Source organism: Achroia grisella, unplaced genomic scaffold (genome assembly GCF_030625045.1).
Source record: "Achroia grisella isolate CSIRO2021 unplaced genomic scaffold, CSIRO_AGI_Agris_v1 utg1086, whole genome shotgun sequence".
Taxonomy (NCBI): Eukaryota; Metazoa; Arthropoda; class Insecta; order Lepidoptera; family Pyralidae; genus Achroia; species Achroia grisella.
The window spans coordinates 3,115,024-3,135,623 of record NW_026712572.1 but is presented as its reverse complement, the minus strand read 5'-3'; the positions used below and the strand labels follow the sequence as shown (position 1 = coordinate 3,135,623).

General features: G+C 35.7%; 1 protein-coding gene across 3 annotated transcripts in view; it reads left to right on the top strand.

The window, feature by feature from the left end:
- LOC131843263 (high affinity copper uptake protein 1-like) overlaps positions 1-19,408 on the top strand; it is a 53,982-nt gene extending 34,574 nt beyond the window's left edge. For all 3 annotated transcript variants that reach the window (XM_059191897.1, XM_059191913.1, XM_059191905.1), the window contains 3 exons: positions 10,945-11,078; positions 16,161-16,396; positions 19,207-19,408. In XM_059191897.1, coding sequence (XP_059047880.1) covers positions 10,945-11,078; positions 16,161-16,396; positions 19,207-19,408 — 572 coding nt within the window. The remainder of the gene's footprint in view (positions 1-10,944; positions 11,079-16,160; positions 16,397-19,206) is intronic.
- The last annotated feature ends 1,192 nt before the right edge of the window (positions 19,409-20,600 follow it).

Genomic DNA, 20,600 nt, shown 5'->3' with positions numbered 1-20,600 from the left:
ATAAATATCTTGGTCTTCATTGACAGTTAATGTTGATCGACAGAATGTCAACAATGATAAAGGTAATCTTAATAATGGTTCCGAAACAGGACAAAAATTACTCTGACAAGAGTCCATTCTCTTCATACGAACTTGCAAGTATGACAAACTTTTGTCAGTGGAATCTTTTGGGATCGTTTATTTCATGATTAAATTTTTATTAAATAATTACAGTTATATGGTAATAAATATCCTATATTCTTCTTCTTCTTCTTTATCGGTTCCTCAAGACTGAGGGTCGTGACCACCAGGAATGCTCCTTCCAACCAATACTCTCCAGGCATTTCTATCTTGTGCTAAATGGACCGCCGACTGTATATTCTGTTTGACTGCTTCTCGTACAGGATCAGTGCAACGTGACAAGGTGCCCTTCTCTTCTACCGTCCACGTGGCCTAACATTATAATTTTTTTCAAATTATCTGGTTTTCAGCAGGCCACGTGGCCGAAAAATATTTAGCAGACGCTGGAAGAACACAGTAGAGAGACGGTTGTTCCAATATGTTTCCAAACAACTTCTGAAAGAAGACGATCGATGATGAGAGGAACAAAGAAAAAAGGCACATTGTAAATTTGCCTTTTTTCTTTGTTCTTGTATACAGTATTGTAATACAGCAATATAAAAACGTAGACAATAAAAAAGTTATAAAAAATAGTTCGCAATACAATATAAAAATATGCCAAATCTAGCATGAAATATGCTAAATTGGCAACACTGGTACGCTGCACTTTGATGAGGTATATATACTTGTTGTTTATCTGTCTGTACGCAACGACTGTTAAGTAATAGCTGTAATAGGTGGTCGCGACTATCGTTTGGATTCGTTTGGCGATCGTATTGAGACAATAACCGACATCCGGCGCTGCGCAGGCGCAATACTTGTTTTCTTGTATCTTGTTTACAGATATTTCAAGATGTTTGTCCCGTTAAACTAGTAGAGACTTCCGTGTGTATATCTTAGCTAGCCCAATTTTACCGCTAAGCAATTTACTTTATATTAATAGCTGTACATATGAATGTGGATAAACAATTTTAATTAAAAAAACGAACAATGAAAATAATATTTCTATCGTTATAAATTTCATTATTAAAATAATTACCTACCGGATGCGTGATACTAACTTACTACTTCGACTTACACCCAAAAGATCGTGAGTTCAATCCTATATGAAACCAAAAATTTTACTGAGAGACGGCCACACTGAGTTGAAAATGAAAAAGATACATTGTATTTTGGTTAGGAGGTTTCACCCTCCCCCACAGGGGGGAAAGGGGGTTGTTAGTAATGTGGACTGATGATCTCATTCTCTCAGTGGTTCCCCCTGGAAACTATTGTGATATAGTGGTGCAAATCAGCACGTTCGATAGTAGATTGTGCGAGTGTACATTTTATGTAACGACACGTAGATCACGCAGTTGCTCATATATAGTTTCTGTAATTAGTGTAAGCTAGAGTAATTCAAGATGTAACAGTTAATATACAAGTTACACCCTACTGTGTGTGTTTACTCTCACCACCGCTCCTGTCATCACACCAGTTGTGATGTATTGTATAAGTGGCAAGTTCGGCCGCACATGGAGTACTGCTCTCATCTTTGGGCAGGAGCACCTGGATACCAGCTCGGTCCTTTTGACTCGGTTCAGAGACGTGCTATGAGAATTGTCGATGATCCCAATCTATCTAACGGTATCGAACCACTTGAGGCGAGACTTCGCATCGCTTTGTGTGTTCTACCGAATATACAACGGACTGTGTTCTGATGAATTGTTTGACATGATGCCTTCAGCTACCTTTTACCATCGCACCGCTCGCCATCGACAGGGAATTCATCCCCACACGCTGGAACCTAAGTGGTCTCGGACAGTGCGGTTTCAGAGGAGCTTCCTCCCGCGTACACTTAGATGGTGGAATGAAATACCTGCCGAGGTTTTCTCGAGAGACTACAGCATGGGGTTTTTCAAGAAGGGTATATTAAGGTTTCTTAAGGGTCGGCAACACGTATGTGACACCCCTGGTGTTTCAGGCGTCCATAGGCTACGGTAACCGTTTACCATCAGGGCCGTATGCTTGTATGCCACCTAAGTGGTATAAAAAAAAACCATCATAATAAATTTCTAGTGAATTTGTCACAGTGGGCTAACTGATCTGACTTCATGTTCATCTTATCATCCTCCACTGGTGCCCCGCCAGCGTAAACCGTTAGCGCAGGTGGGTGCAGCATTCCATTATCATCCATAAAATAACATCCTTCCCCCACCCACAACCCCACTTCTGCGTAATTAATTGGATTTAAATATACCGTGTGAAATCTGATCATAATGTCAATTATTGATTCCACTACGTCGACAATTGATAACATCTGTGACTACCCCATCAGACCTCATAGTCGTGATGGTATATTTATATATCTTATATACAAAATTCTCGTGTCACAATGTTAGTTACCATACTCCTCTGAAACGGCTTGACCGATTTTAATGAAATTTTATATGCGTATTCAGTAGGTCTGAGAATCGGCTATTATCTATTCATACCCCTAAGTGATAAGGGTTGTCCACCCCTAACATTATTTTTTTATTTTTTGGGGGTAATTTTTTTTATTATATCTCATTAAAAAATATATACAACCCTAAATTTTCACCCTTCTATCATCAACCCTAATTTTTAATAGCGATTTTAATCTATATGGCATAACAACGTTTTCCGGGACAGCTAGTCTAATATATAAAATTTTCGTATAACAGGTTTAGGTGTTTATACTGCTCTGAAACGGCTTGACCGATTTTAATGAAATTTTATGTGTAAATTTAGGTCTGAGAATAGGTAACTAATTCGTATAGCCCTAAGTGTTAAGAGTGGCTCACTCCAATTTTTTTTTCTACTCAATCTTTTATTTTTTTTTATGTGTTGTTTAGTTGGCATTAAAAATACATCAACCCCTATTTTTAATAGCGATTTTAATTTATATGGTAAACAATGTTTGCGAGGTTCGTTACTTTATTTTATAACAAAACATACTTGAACATACATTTGAAGATTACGCTCTAAAATGTATTCAAACGTAATTGAAAAATTGCATATTAAACAATCGCGCTAGTATATTGTTTATACAGTTGAATAAGCAGTTATATATATTGAAATGTCGGTTTTATTGTCCAGTTAAATCCAATAGTTAATACACGACACGAACTTGTTAGTGTGGGTGCTAAGTCGCATTTTACAGATGCACTCAACCGCACCAAACAAAATCTGTTCATTTTACCATAGATAACATAAAATTACGTAGTTTTACTATGTAATGTTAATAGCTAATGTTATATTAATAGCTGTGTTACATATGAATGTGGATGGTTATAAGGGCAGAGGAAGGCCGAAAAAGAGATGGATGGACTGTGTGAAAGATGATATATATTTCCAAAATAAACAAATCTCTCAGCACTTGAAATTCACTTTGAATTTGAGTTATAGAGACAAGGTGAACATAAAAACATTTCAGCATAAAACTTTTACCACTTAAAAATGTAGTCAAGACCACAAAATAAAAAAATGTGACTGAAAGGAAGTACATAAATAACGAGAAACTACCTAAAAAAATATAGAAACTATTTATAATTTTTGTAAATATGATTTTATATAACACAAATTTAACCATTCCAGTCTTCAACAGTTTTCATGACTGCAGACAGAATGTAATCTTATATTACATATGAATGTGGATGATTATAAGGGCAGAGGAAGGCAGAAAAAGAGATGGATGGACTGTGTGAAAGATGATATGGTGAGAAAGGAAGTAAATAACGAGATGACTGCGAACAGAATGTAATGTTATATTACATATAATGTTACATATGAATGTGGATGGTTATAAGGGCAGAGGAAGGCCGAAAAAGAGATGGATGGACTGTGTGAAAGATGATATGGTAAGAAAGGAAGTAAATAACGAGATGACTGCGAACAGGGATGAATGGAAGAGAAAAACATATTACGACGACCACAAATAAATGGGATAAGGAAGAAGCAGATGATGATGATGATGATGATGTTATATTACTGACCCGCGCAACTTCGTCTGCTTACTTATTTGATATTTAAATTCAAAATTCAAAAATCATTTATTCATATAGGACATTTTAGCCGCTTATGAACGTCAAATTTTTTAAACCTTGGTTGGGCTAACTGACCTGACATCATGCTCATCCTATCATCCTCCACTGGTGCCTCGCCAGCGTAAATCGTTAGCGCAGGCGGGTGCACCATTCCATTATCATGGTTTTAAAAAAATACATTTAAAGAGTTAGTCAGAAATTTAAAAAGTGTCCTTATTTTATATTGACCATATTCGTACTCACGAACTTTGCGGCCGGAGGCGGAGTAATTAATCACTAGGCCATGACGCTCTGTTGCAACACATTTAGCATTGTGAAATCATTGGCTTAAAACAAATATTACAAAACTGTAGAAAGGTGTAACCGCTACTTGTACGTAGTATCGAAAGATTGTGAACTCGGTGTGACGCGAGATTTTAAACTATGCTGTACTGATATAATTTTTTTATATAGCACTAGCTACTTGCCCCGGCTTCGCTCGGGTGTATATATCTTATATATAAAATTCTCGTGTCACAGTTTTCGTTCCCATACTCCTCCGAAACGGATTGACCGATTCTCATGAAATTTTGTGAGCGTACTGAGTAGGTCTGAGAATCGGCCAACATCTATTTTTCATCCCCCTAAATGTCCCTAACATTTTTTTATTTTTTAGGTAGTCCATACAAAAATACGTACAATCCTAATTTTTTATTTTATTTTTTATAGGTAAAACAACGTTTGCCGGGACAGCTAGTATATATATATATAAATCTTCGTCTTGAATTATTCTATCTATTTAAAAAATCAAAATTCGGTATCAAAATTCGTTGCATAGTTTTAAAGATTTAAGCATACATAGGGACGAACAGACAGAATCAATAATCTGACAGCGACTATATATCCCGATATTATATATTGAACTATGTAATATATATATATATATATATATATTTTTTTTTTTATGGAAAAAATGTATATTAAAAAAAAAGAAGAAACAGATACAATATTTAAGTCTCAATATAACATTATACCCCTGAATAGAATAGAATAGAATAGAAAATCATTTATTCAAATAAACTTACATTGAAGCACTTTTGAATAGTCATTACATTTTTTTAATCTACCGCTCATTCGGAAAGCTGTCTCATCACAAGAAGAACGAGCAAGAAACTTGCGTGTTGCTCTTTTAAATAATTTTATTATTACTTTACATTTTTAAGTTTAAGTGTGTGAATACAAACCACCAATTAGCACTAATTCAATTAAATACTCAAATAGAAAAAATATTGAATATATAACCAACTGGTTAAACAATTAATTAGAGGAAATCAGTCATAGTGATTAGAGCAGACCAGTCCCTATAAGCAGCACCTGCAGCACTGTGGTATATATTATCCCGACAAAGCAGAATGTCAATCCACGATCAGTCTACTTCCATTTGACCGCATTCAGAACCGAGCAGCCAGAATCATTGGTAATCAACGTCTATGTGACAGACTCGACCCATTGGCTTTGCGGCGTGATATTGCATCTCTGTGCATTTTCTACCGCATATATCACGGGGAGTGTTCTGAGGAATTGTTCGGATTAATACCAGCTGCTGAGTTTCACCACCATACCACCCGCCAGAAACTGAAATACCATCCTGATCATCTGGATGAATGGCGGTCTTTCACAGTGCACTTTTCTAGAAACTTTTTGCCTCGCACAACCACATTATGGAATCACCTTCCAGCAATGGTATTTCCGAACCGATACGATATTGGAACCTTCAAGAAAAGAGCTTATTCCTTTTTAAAAGGCTGACAACGTACTTGCAATTCTCCTGGAGTTGCGGGTGCTTATGGGCGGCGGTAATCACTTACCATCAGGTGAGCTGCATGCTCGTTTGTCCCCTGTGTTATAAAAAAAAAAGTCAATGGCATATACTAACGGAATTCCCAATCACACTGTGAAAATATGCATAAATATATAATGTAATAATTCTTAAGGAAAATCAACATGAAAGTGTTTAGTGGCTCGCTGAGGGAAGATGTTGGTTTTCCTTAACTAACTGGTTTGGTTACATCCTACGTCACGTGGGAGGCGCGGATGACGTGTTCAGTAACACTACGTCCATGCAATGCAATCTATACATACATATAAATAAAATTGGAGTGTCCGTTTGTAATATTGAAATAACCGTTTTTTACTACATGCATATGAATACGGTACATACACCAAAATAACATTTTTTACCATTTTTGTCTGGCTGTCTGTCTGTTTGTCCGGGCTAATCTCTGAAATGGCTGGACCGATTTTGATGGGATTTTTTTGGCAGGTAGCTAAGCTAAGTAGCTAAGTGACTTAGGCTACTTTTATTTTAGAAAAATGAAGTTAAATACCACGCGGACGAAGTCACGAGAACTAGTTGGATATATAAACAGATACAAGAAAGTGTCCAAAATTATGGCCGAATTTGTCACTTGAAATAAAAACTACACACAATTTTTTTAAAAATTATAAATATTCGGTATTCTAGATAATCACTATTTCCTATATATCTAATCTAAATAATTGCGCTCGCAGTTAACGGCTATTACAAAATTCGTTTAGTTATTCTTGCTATCGCATGAGTATATTTGTATACCTACATATAAACACATATATTATGTGCAACACGCGGCGCATATTGGTGTTAAATATGTGTAGATATTTACTATTTGCATATTTTATTATTTATATGCTACATTATATATAGCATATCTAAATATATATAACTCAAAGGCGACTGACATAGTGATCTATCAATGCACAGCCCAAACTACTGGACGGATCGGGCTGAAATTTGGCATGCAGGTAGATGTTATGACGTAGGCATCCGCTAAGAAAGGATTTTGATTAATTCTACCCCCTAGGGGATAAAATAGGGGATGACAGTTTGTATGAAACTTTGTCAATTTTAAACCGATCGGGCTGAGACTTTGCATGCATAAAGCTACTATGACGTAGGTATCCCCTAAGAAAGGATTTTGATAAATTCCATCCCTAAGGGGAAAAATCAACGCGTGTGAAACCGCGGGCAAAAGCTAGTAAATTATAAATTGCTATAATAATTAAAATTAGGTAGTTTGATGATTATTTAATTTAAGTCTTATCCGCGATTTCGTCTGTTTTTTTATATAAATGACAATCTTTGTTTGTGGTCTTGCAACCTATCTCTGCGTCAAGTTTTATTAAGATCCGTTCAGCCATTCAACATACATCCATAACGTTCACGATGTATTATGCTTTATTCACATCATACAAGGATAGATAATATGTCTATCTGTTTGTTCTTCCTAATCTCTAAAACGGCCAGACCGATTTTGCCAAGACTTTCACTCTCGGATAAAATTAACGTTATAGATAAGGAATAACTTAAACCCAAGTTTTATTTTACTATATAAATTTATCCTAAGCTTCTACCAATTAACTTTTTTTCATTATATTTTTCATTTAATTTAGTTTCAAATAAATCAGAATGTAATTCACACACATATACTCTTATGTTATATATTTGATTTACTGAGATTTTAATGTTATTATATCTATATTAACATTACTTATAATCTAATTGTACAACTAAGAACCTAAAATTAAAAAGCTTAAAAAAATATAATATGATGACTAAAATATATTATTAAAAGGGGTCCCTTTAGGCAACGTTCCGAAGATACTGGCAGCGTTCCCTCTTTGAATGGCTAGACTAATTCTTTGTCAAATTGTACCTTTGTTTATACTAGTTATGTTAACATCCGAGATATCATCTCAATAACGTACTACTTTTCATTTTTCTATCAAAATTCATGCAAAATTAATGTGATGCTGCTTTCAACACGAAAGTGTGAACATAACTGACTATTTCTCTTTAATTTAATTTAATTTGAACATTAACTTATCTGATAGTTCGCCAGATGGAAAGTGATATTATGTCGCCATTATAAAAAAAAATAGACTTGGACAATTTACACAAGAATAAAATATTAACAACAACTTTATTTTGTCATATATAATGGTCAGTACTGAACAGTTTCTGCAAGCAAAAAACCTGCAGGAATTTGTTGGTATAGTAGAAAGATGTAGGTAACATAATCCGGTGTCCTAGGTTCAAACTACAGTCGTAGAATATTGTATAGTTCAGACTTAAACATAAGATGGGAAGACCCAGAATGAGATATAGTGGCTGAGAGCTGATCAGTCCCTGCAAGCAAAAAATCTGCAGGAATTTGTTGGTGTAGTAGAAAGATGTAGGTAACAAAATCCGGTGTCCTAGATTCAAACTACACATCGATGTTTGAACTTAGGACACCGTAGATATAGTTATAGTTCAGTAGATATAGTTTAGACTTGTTCAGGTTGCGAACACTGATTAGAATTTTTTGTTTTTTTTTCGATAGCATATGCTGGTGGTCACTATTCTCCCAAATTTGAATTTAAATGAAATAGTATTATTGTAAATATATACAACATTAAAAAAAAACGAGCTGAGTTTCTTGTCAGTTCTTCTCATCTCGAAATCATTCCGAACTGACGGTAGATTTGACATATCATAAGAGTCTGTAATAGACCTACATGAATAAAGATATTTTGAATTTGAATTTGAATTTGACTTAAAAATAAGATGGGAAGACCCAGAATATCAGATATAGCGGCTGAGAGCGGATCAGTCCCTGCAACCAAAAAACCTGCTGTAGGTAACAAAATCCGGTGTCCTAGGTTCAAACTACTCATCGTTGTTTGAACCTAGAACACCGTAGATGTAGTTATAGTTCAGTAGATATAGTTTAGACTTAAAAATAATATGGTAAAACACAGAATATCCGAAGTTGTGGTAAATCTTACGCAAGGTGGCAGCCATCTACGCTGCGCAATCCTGTCATACTCGCGCAGTGAAAGCGAGTGTTACACAACGTGCCTATGATGCTTATATTTGCCAATTTACTTGCACTAAAACTGATTCACTGTCTATAAAAGCTTGTTAAAGATCTTGTGTTTAATATTGTTGTAGCTATTGGACTGTAAATACTGACTGAATATAAATCTTCTAGAATAAGTCTCCTAGGAAAAGAATATATATATATACATATAGCTGTCCCGGCAAACGTTGTTTTGCCATATAAATTAATAACGCTATAAAAAAATAGGAATTGATGATAGAAGGGTGAAAATTTAGGATTGTATGTTGTATCATAAAAAAATATAAAACTAAAAATTTTGTCTAAAAAAGAAAATATAAAAATATAGGACTTTTTAGGAACAGACAAAAATTGTAAAAAATGTTATTTTGGTGAATATACCATATTTATATTTATATGCATGTAGTGAAAAACGGTTTTTTTAATATTACAAACAGACACTCCAATTAATTATATCTATAATACATGTACACCCGTACGCAACTGGGGTAGCGAGTTAGCTATAAAAAAGAAACAGATGTAGAAATATGAACTGCCTATGTTATGTTCCAGAAGTTCTGCAACATTTTCTTTTGTAGGTTAAAATAATTTTCAGTACCCAATTCCTTTGTAACTCCAAGCTTATCTGATAACAAATTGTAGGTTATTTTGACAATTATTATTTGTTTTATGAATATTCATGATCTTGTTAAGTTGTTATCTTTAAATTGCACAAACAGATATGCGTAACGAGTTATGTCTGCCGCCATTGTAACTGCAGATTCCGTTTTCCTTATGGCTGTTTTGACTAGAGTCGTTATAAATGTTTTATAATCATTAAAAAAGTAATTTCACATACAAAACGTACAAATATCTATGACTTTAGTCTAAAGATCTTTGCCTGTTTAATATTTAAAAAGGAGATGGATGAAAAAAAATGTGTGTCTTACTAATATTATAAACGTGAAAGTTTGTGAGTATATCACGCAAAAACTACTGAACGGATTTTTATGAAACTTCACAGTAATATAGCTTATACATCAGAATGACATATAGGCTATAAATTTCATGCAGCAGAAATCGCGGGCACAGCTAGTTAATGTTTAATATTATAAACGAGAAATTTTGTGAGTATGGATGGAAGTTTGTTACTCTTTCACGCAAAAACTACTGAACGGATTTTAATGAAACTTTACAGTAATATAGCTTATATATCAGAATAACATATAGGCTGTAAATTTCACGCGACAGAGCTAGTGACTTTATAATGTAGTTTAAATAACGCGTAATGCCTTTTTATGTTATTTTATTATAATTTAGGTAAGAAAATAGTGATACAAGAAACTTGACGCTCATAAGTGACTAAAATGTAAATGTAATGTAAAGGTACACGAATAAATATATTTGATTTCATTTGATTATATCCTTTCTGATATCAATACAATATTGAAATATTTGAGTTGTATAAAGTAGTTATTTTGTTTTTCTTTCAGTAAAAGAAAAACAAAGGAATTTGTCTATGGTTGTGTACACAGATGAAGTATAACTTACTGCATCGTTGTTGAACTCATTGTTTATTGTATGAAATAATAACTACATACGTATGATATTTATTATGTTTGTTCTGTATGTATTATATATTTAAATGTGATGTTAATACAATTTACGAGTATATTTCCAACTGAGTTTATACGCAGGTTCACATATTGGAGTATATTTACTTCAATATCTGTCTATCCACGTGTTTCTAAACTAAAGGAGCATGCTCATATAGCACACCACTGTACGACCGATAGTCGCGGGTTCGATTCCTTACAAGGTCATTATAATGACCTGTATGAAGGAAAAAATACTCATTAATTTTATCTGTTCTAAATTACGATATTTCTGTTCAATTACAGTTTCTCAAACAATGGACCACACGATGGATCATTCTATGCACATGGCGCCAGCTATGGACATGATGCCCAACCACGGCGACCACGACCACGACAACGACCACGGCTGCGACCCCAGCCATCACCACGCTATGGTGGTGAGTGCATTTATCACCATCTCTCTCTTTGATCATCGCACAGCTGGCCATCAACAGGGAATTAATTCCCACACGCTGGAACCTACAGATCTCGGACAGTGCGGTGTCAGAGCTTCCTCCTGCGTACTTAGACTGTGGAATGAACTACCTGCCGAGGTTTTCTCGAGAGACTACAGCATGGGATTTTCAAGAAGGGTATATTAAGGTTTCTTAATGGTCGGCAACGCGCACGTGACACCCATGGTGTTTCAGGCGTCCATAGGCTACGGTAACTGTTTACCATTAGATACGCTTTATTGTTTGCCACCATCGTAGTATAAAAAAAACATCTTCTTAGCTTCTTCCTTATCCCATTTATTTGTGGTAGTCGTAATATGTTTTTCTCTTCCATACATCCCTGTTCGTAGTCATATCGTTTTCACACAGCTTCTACCATATAATCTTTCACACAGCTTGTGTTATGAGTACTAGATAACTGATACATATAGATAGATATTTTTTTTCGTAAATACATACATATTATACATACAAAACACCCAGACCGATACAAACAATCATACTCTTGAATAGAAATGTTTGTGCCGTGCGAGGAATCGAACCCGCGACCATCGTAAAGCGGTGTAACCGCTAGACCACCGAGGTCGTCAAATACCTTTATATTTATTGTAATAATAGGTAGGTAAGTCGATCGGAATGTAATTATTTAGAGCTATATTTCGGTTGTAAGTATTACTATCGTGCTTGGGTGGACGAACATACATATATATGTAATAACAATATAACATACACATATATAAAATAATAATATATAACATAGATATGCAACATAGTAGATAATTAAACCACATGCGGTTATGGTAACAATGACCACTATCAAATAACTTTTAACAATCTAATATCTCTCGAACAGTCTATGGGCTACCATCACATTGGCCTGATGCTTGATTGCGACCTTAGTGGTACCACAGATAAGATAATCTATACATATAAATAAAATTTGAGTGTCTGTTTGTAATATTGAAATAACCGTTTTTTACTACATGCATATGAATATATATACGGTACATATACCAAAATAACATTTTTTATAATTTTTGTCTGTCAGTCTGCCTGTTTGTTCCGGCTAATCACTGAAATGGCTGGACCGATTTTGACGGGACTTTTTATGACAGGTAGCTGATGTAATAAGGAGTAACTTAGGCTACTTTTATTTTAGAAAAATAAAGTTATACTCCACGCGAACGAAGTAGCGGGAACAGCTAATATTATATTTATAAAATTGTATTTTTGGAGAGACTTATTTAGGTAAAACTTAATAATAATATCCAGATAATAGATCGACAGCTTCAGTGGTCTAGAAGTTTAGCACAGTACTTTACTTCCGATGGTCGCGGATTCTATTCAACGCACCGACAAATATTCCTATACATTTCCATGTATAGAAATAGAACTGAAACCCTTGGCGGGCTCTGAAACTCATATGACCTCTCGTGGGCCTGACATGTGGCACTTAAACCTGACAATGACGACACAGCGCCTGAGCCACAATAATGTCTGCGTGAATTGACCACTAGCTTACCCCAGCTGATAAGACTACGGCTATATGGATATATGTCTCCCAACAAGGTGGGGACGTGAGATTTAGAACAGCTCCCTTCCCCTCACAACTGCTGCCCTGTGTAGAAACGGACACCCCACATACATATGTAATTATAAATGATGACTAAAATATATTATTAAAAGGGGTCCCTTTAGGCAACGTTCCGAAGATACTTGCAGCGTTCCCTCTTTGAATAGCTAGACTAATTCTTTGTCCAAGGTAGCTGCCAGCTCTTCGGTCTTCTGTGATGTAAAATATTTAATTTTATAAATTTTAAAGTATTAATATCAGTTGTCTAGTACCCACAACACACATCATCATCATCATCATCATCGCAGCCCGGAAGACGTCCACTGCTGGACATAGGCCTCCCCCAAAGATCTCCACGACGATCGGTCCTGCGCTGCTCGCATCCAATGCCTTCCAGCGATCTTGACCAGATCGTCGGTCCACCTTGCTGGAGGCCTTCTCACGCTGCGTCTTCCGGTCCGTGGTCGCCACTGCCATCTGTCCTACGAGCTATGTGCCCTGCCCATTGCCACTTCAGAGTCGCAATTCTTTGGGCTATGTCGGTCACTCTGGTTCTTCTGCGGATCTCCTCATTTCTGATTCGATCACGCAGAAGCTACACAAGCTGTCCTTAATTTGGGATTAGATGGCGATAATTTCGACCAGTATTAGTATAATTTTGTAGGCCACTTCTACGAGGACCCATTAGCAAAGGCAGTAAACAAATGGTGACATACCAGCGCGTTGTTTAACAAAACATTTAAAGAATTGTGTCTGTGTGTCAAGCCTGTTTGCGATTGCAATGGATCGCGCGTCGCTTCCTGCGACAACCACACCGATCAGGGTTGCCAACCGTATCAGAATACTTTTTTAATCTGTGGAAAATCTTCTAAAGATTGTCCCTCGATAGTTGGCTGTACAATCTTTTTTTAATCTGTGGAAACATCTTTTAAAGACCGTCCCCCGACAGAAGTATTTATTAAAAGGGGGTTTTTGGGATTCTTATCCATTAAAATACCACACAGTGTAGGTACCTACGAGCACCATTGCCAGAGTCAGGAGATGGCGTTTGCATAAACACCTCGGCTCCGGTGGCCTTGACCCGCCCTGGAGATGATATAGGACTATATAGGTCGCCCTAACATCGAGATAGGTCGTCCCTATCTCGATGTTAGGGCGACCTATATAGGGGGAACCCTATCTCGTTGTTAGGGCGACCTATCTCGCCCTACTCAATTGTGAAAGCATATTATGTGTACGCGCACGCCTCCAGGTCATTTAACTGGGGCAACATTCTAATTAGATAAATAAAGAATACATTTTGCAAGCCACCAAAAAACCGACTTTATTATTAACAATAACTCAAAAACATTTTTGTTCAAATCTTGATCAAAGTTAAAATTTAGGATCACATAGTTTATTTTTACTATTCTAATGCTGTTGGCCGCAGATGGCCTTTACAGCTTCACCGGACGATAGGGGGCGAGTGCAGATGGCACTCCAAACCCGCGGAAGGATATATGGAGCGGCTGAAGGCGAACTCCCGCCTGACGGATGAAGGATCACATGTGACCCACTACTGAACAGTAGTGGGTCACATGTGATCCTTCATCCGTTGTGTTGAGATTGAGGGCAGACGTTCTCGCGGTCGATCATCAACGAGATGACATTATAAAAACAGCTACAGACCAATCCATTCTACAATGTTCTCGTAAAGCCAAGAATAGCAGATAAAGGCAAATTGCGAGGAGCTCTGTCGCCAAGGAGCACAACGAAGAGATATCATCTTAAAAGCCACGACCCCTCTGCCAAGAGTGAATGATTGTAGAAGAAAAGATGACCCATAAGCTTTCAACAAAATGGTGAAAAAAGTTCTAAGGTCGAAAAAATCTTATCGAATTCAGGGCGTCTTCTTTTGAAGTCAATTGATTACATACACACCTCATAACATCATCTCATACATATATATAGCTACAAGAAGCGGTTCCCAACACCCTGTATTCCAAGTAAGCATTTTTAATAAAACAATTGCAATTGTTGCCGATATCAGATCGTAATGTGAATGTATTATGCACTATAACTGATAAATCTATTGGAACGTGTACTGCCCTTTAATTGGCTACATACCTAAGGGTATGTACCTTATAGTGGATAGAAATTGTTTTAATGGAGCTGGAGGTGCACTGGAATTTAGGATAGATCTGATCTCATCTTACTATCCTACTAATATTATCAACGCGGAAGTTTGTGAGTTTGGATGAAAAATGGATGGATGGATGATGGATGCTAATTCACGCAAAAATGACTGGATTTTAATAAAACTTTACATCTATTTAGCTTACATATCAGAATAACAAAGACAGGTAAGTCTTTTAAATTATGAATGAACACAGCTAGTTCATTCATAATTTAAAAGCCACTCTCTTGTCGGTGAAGCTCTTGCCACTTCCCACTAACTTCCATTATCTATCCTCTTTATATGTTGGTACGACACGACTCCAATTTTATCTATAATTTGGTTGATGTAACTTTGGTCTAATTCAATAATGATCTTCATAAATTCACCGTGCCGTATCAAGGTAACAATGTTTTCCCTCGACTATTATCGCCCTTTTCTTGCTTTATCTTCCTTCTCCAACACCATATTTGGAAAGCCACCAGTTTGTCCATTTTTCTTTTGAGTCAATGTCCACGTCTTGTAGGCATACAAAGCTATAGTCCAAATATAGGTCTTAATAAGTCGATTCCCAGAGCTCTTAGATATCACGCGTCCTATACATAAATAAATAAAATTGGAGTGTCTGTTTGTAATATTAAAATAACCGTTTTTTCGTAAATATAAATACGGTATATACACCAAATTTACCACCATTTTTATATCTGTCTGTTTGTTCCAGCTAATCTCTGAAATGGTTGAACCGATTTTGACGGGACTTTTTTGGCAGGCAGCTGATGTAATAAGGAGTAACTCAGGCTACTTTTATTTTAGAAAACTATTAAGTTAAACTCCACGCGGGCGAAGTCGCGGGTACAGCTACAGTTATATATATGTAGTCAGTTATAGGCTAATTTTTCTCGGGAGAAACTTGTACGAGTTTAGATGAGAGAAGTAATTTTTGTACGCTACATTTTATTTCTCTGTCAGATTTGCTTCAAACTTTTCAGAATTACTGTTCATCTTTACTTGTTCAAATTATTAACCGGGTCTTAACACGAACTAATTTTATGGCAAATAAAGGTATTTACCTCTCTCGACGTTTCGACTAGGTTGCACTAGCCGTGGTCACGAGCTGACTGGAGTAGCAGCGATGTCAATGTTACATCAGTCAATGAATATTAAACACGAAAGTCTAAAAATAATCAATCATCTTTACGTAGTTTATAGCATACAGATATTCGTATTAAAACTTCATTTAACTATATTAATAGCAGGTAACAATCGCATATTAACCTACATTGTTTTCTAATTCCAGTTCCACGCATGCGTGTGCCAAGAGATCCTGTTCAAAGGCTGGATGACCACAAACACTTTGGAGATGTTCGGCTCTTGTGTGGCGATCTTCTTAGCAGCCGTGCTGTACGAAGGTCTCAAGTACTACAGGGAGGCGCTACACTCCCGCGCCACGACCGCCACGGCTGACTCCAGGGTCAATATCACTAAGAATGAGTGTGGAGCTGGTGGGAACTGCGGCGGGCCTGTTGTTGTCAAGTAAGTTTAGTAGAAATAGAAATAGAAATAATCTTTATTCAAATAAACTCATTACAAGCACTTTTGAATAGTCATATTTTGATTCTACCACTCATTTGGAATGCAGATTCATCACAAGAAGAATGAGCAAGAAACTTGTGTGTTGCTCTTTTTAATAGATGTTTTTTTTTATATAAATAATTACAGTGTAACAAGTAAGAGGCATGCGATAATCAACATAGAAATCGCTACGCACTCATTATTAGTGTAATCAAATAATATTGTCAGTGCTATGTATTTAAAATTTTTCTACAAAAACATTGTTATCGTTAACGAATTCTTCAATTTTATAGTAAGCTTTTTTGCAAAGGAAGTGTTTTATTTGACATTTAAATCTTTTTTCTGGCAGATTTATAACATACAGATAGTATATTTTATACCCAGTTATCCGGAATCAGAGCACGGGCTTTTTGTGACTGGGTGGCATATATTCTGAAGATCTTAATGGAATATGGCAATTAGGGTAGAATTAACTGTTAATGTTATATTATCTGAATAGACGCACACTAAGTGTGTTTGTATCTAACTCATGAATACAAATGTTTGTATCTTGCAAGTGACCATCGGAAGTGAAGCGGTGTGCTAAACCGCTAGAACATCGGGGCCGGAATCTCTTAATGGAATATGACAATTAACTGTTAATGTTAATCTGAATAGACGCACACTAAGTGTATTTGTAACTAACTCATGAATACAAATGTTTGTATCTTGCAAGTGACCATCGGAAGTGAAGCGGTGTGCTAAACCGCTAGAACATTGGGCCGGAATCTCTTAATGGAATATGGCAATTAACTGTTAATGTTATATTATCTGAATAGACGCACACTAAGTGTGTTTGTATCTAACTCATGAATACAAATGTTTGTATCTTGCAAGTGACCATCGGAAGTGAAGCGGTGTGCTAAACCGCTAGAACATCGGGCCGGAATCTCTTAATGGAATATGGCAATTAACTGTTAATGTTATATTATCTGAATAGACGGACACTAAGTGTGTTTGTAACTAACTCATGAATACAAATGTTTGTATCTTGCAAGTGACCATCGGAAGTGAAGCGGTGTGCTAAACCGCTAGAACATCGGGGCCGGAATCTCTTAATGGAATATGGCAATTAACTGTTAATGTTATATTATCTGAATAGACGCACACTAAGTGTGTTTGTATCTAACTCATGAATACAAATGTTTGTATCTTGCAAGTGACCATCGGAAGTGAAGCGGTGTGCTAAACCGCTAGAACATCGGGGCCGGAATCTCTTAATGGAATATGGCAATTAACTGTTAATGTTATATTATCTGAATAGACGCACACTAAGTGTGTTTGTATCTAACTCATGAATACAAATGTTTGTATCTTGCAAGTGACCATCGGAAGTGAAGCGGTGTGCTAAACCGCTAGAACATCGGGCCGGAATCTCTTAATGGAATATGGCAATTAGAGTCGAATTAACTGCTAAAGTTATATTATCTGTGCTATTAAGCAGAGTAGAGTGGCTAGGGTCCCGCATCCGAGATGACAATTTTTTTAAATATTTTCAATTCATAAATGAAATGAAAATATTTCAAAAAATTTACATTGTGTGTGTGTGTGTGTTCATTCTTTTTATAAACTTTATATTTTTTTTATCTATTTTTTATATGTCATTTTTGACGAACTAATATTGTTTAGTTACTTCTCGCTGTGAGCCCTTTTGGAAAGAATACACATTTTTACTAGTATTTGGTTTTTATTAAAATAGTAGTTGTGTTCCCACTCCAGTAACATATGTTATATATATTTAAAAATTTTTGAAATTTTTCAATTCATAAATGAAATGAAAATATTTCAAAAAATTTTTATTGTGTGTGTGTTCATTTCATTTATGTTATATACATTTACATTTTTTTAAATATTTTCAATTCATAAATGAATTGAAAATATTTAAAAAAATTGTCATTGTGTGTGTGTGTGTGTGTATGTTCATTTCATTTATGAAATGAAAATATTTCAAAAAATTGTCACCTGTTGTAGTCACAGGATCGCAATGACAGTCCACCACGACTCCGGAGACGGTGGTTTCAGTCCGTTTGTACGTAGCCTTCGCGCCTTGCCCCTACGGCCAAAGGGCCGTAAAACAAAGTAAAGACTTTGTTTTTGGTGCTTAACCCATGAGAATCTTGCGTATTCCCGCGCGCCACCTTCTCAATTTGTCTAGCAGAAGTTCTTGTTTCAAACTAGATTAATAAAATTAAATTCTATAGGGTTATTAACTTATTGATTACCAACAATCAGTTATCCGGGATTATCGTGTCTTTAAAAGATAGCATCATGTTTTTTTCATAAATAGTGTTTGGTTGTATTTTTTTTTCATGGTTTAACATTACTTTATTCGTTTTATTAACGGAACTTGATGTCCGTAGTCGCCGTTGATTGGGAACGTTTAAAGTTGTCTTTTTAAAGTGGCGCCCTTAAGATACAGTGGTTATTATAAGGGCGCCACTTTAAAAAGACATTCTGAGTCATTAGATGGCAATAATAATAGCCTATGTATGTCCATCCTTGTCAGATATCTAAGCATCTTCTCTTAATTTAATATTCATTCAGATCATTAAGATCCTTTCAGCCGTTTTGTCATGAAATTGTAACAAACTGACAGACACATTTTCTTAATTTAGATCACCAGCACCATTAGCTAAAAAAGATTCTCCACATTTTGCTTCAGATATCTGATCACAACCGAAAGGTTCCATTCGAAGTTACTTAAAAGTAATCTATATCTTCTTTCTCCACAGATATTCTATGCTATCCGGCAGTCACATAGTCCAGACGGGTCTGCACGTGGTGCAGGCGACTTCCTCCTACATCCTGATGCTGATATTCATGACGTACAACGTGTGGCCATGCCTGGCTCTGGTACTCGGCCTGGGAGTCGGATATTTCTTCTTTGGCTGGAGGAAAAGCACCGTCGTGGACGCCAATGAGCATTGTCAATGATTAGCACTGTTCTTCTCAAAGAAATTTAAATGGCAAAAGTCTAGATTAAAGGTTCTTGTGATAATATCTTTGTCTATATTGGTGGAAGGGCAAATTAGGTCATGACTTCGTGGAAAGTGATAATCATGGCCCCTATATATATAATAATAATCACCATCTTTATTTGTCTCCAATAATAAAGTATTACAATTGCTGCTTATATAATTTAGAAGCCTATTGCTCACTAAACGATTATTTGAATAATGAGCGTGCATGGCAATAGTTGTTCATGCACGGGATTTTCATTTAACATAGACACCTACATAAATATACATTGTAAATAGACTGGCTTTTAAAAAATAAGTAATTCAATTGAGTTTCATGCCAGTTCTTCTCAATTGGATCTATATACTAACTGGACGGTATGGAATAAACTGTAATATAAAAAATTTTACGATCATAAGCGGCTAAAATGTGTTACATGAATAAATTATTTTTTAATCGAATTGAATAGAAGTGTTAACAGAGACAAAACGGTCTATAACTCAGAGGGGGCAGTGAGTCCATCCTCTATGCTATTTTGTTATACCTTTTTTGTAAATTAATACAATATGAATTCGACAACGCATTTAAGTACAAAACTGTCCTATACTAATAAAGTAAATATAAAAATTGTACAGTAAGCTGTATCACGGACATTATATTATGATATCTGTGGTATGTAACATTGCTATTCTTGAGGAGTGATGCGTTTTTTTTTATCAATATGTTTTATCTATGGAATATCTTCCCAATATTTTTTTAATTAATTTCCATTAGTATCCTACATGATTTTTGGTTTGGTATACAGTTTAAGACTAGTTGTGTGTATTTATACAATGTATTAACATCAATAATGTCTCTGACATTAAAATACTATTCTACATAGACAACTGATATAAATATTCTATACAAAATATAAAATGAATTCGTTTCCGTTGTCTGTTTGATTATATCTTTTAAATTACTCAACGCATCGTAATGTAGTTTTTAGCTATCGATAGAGTGAATCAATAGGAAGGTTTATATATATAATGACCTATGCGTCTATTATGGACGATTTATGGCGTAATGGTCCGTGAACAGCTTTTTTCGTCTTTTATCTTTTTTTTTTTACGGAAGCGACACCTAGGCGGCTCAGTACAGACTACTGCCAATAGTTTCCTTTGCCGGG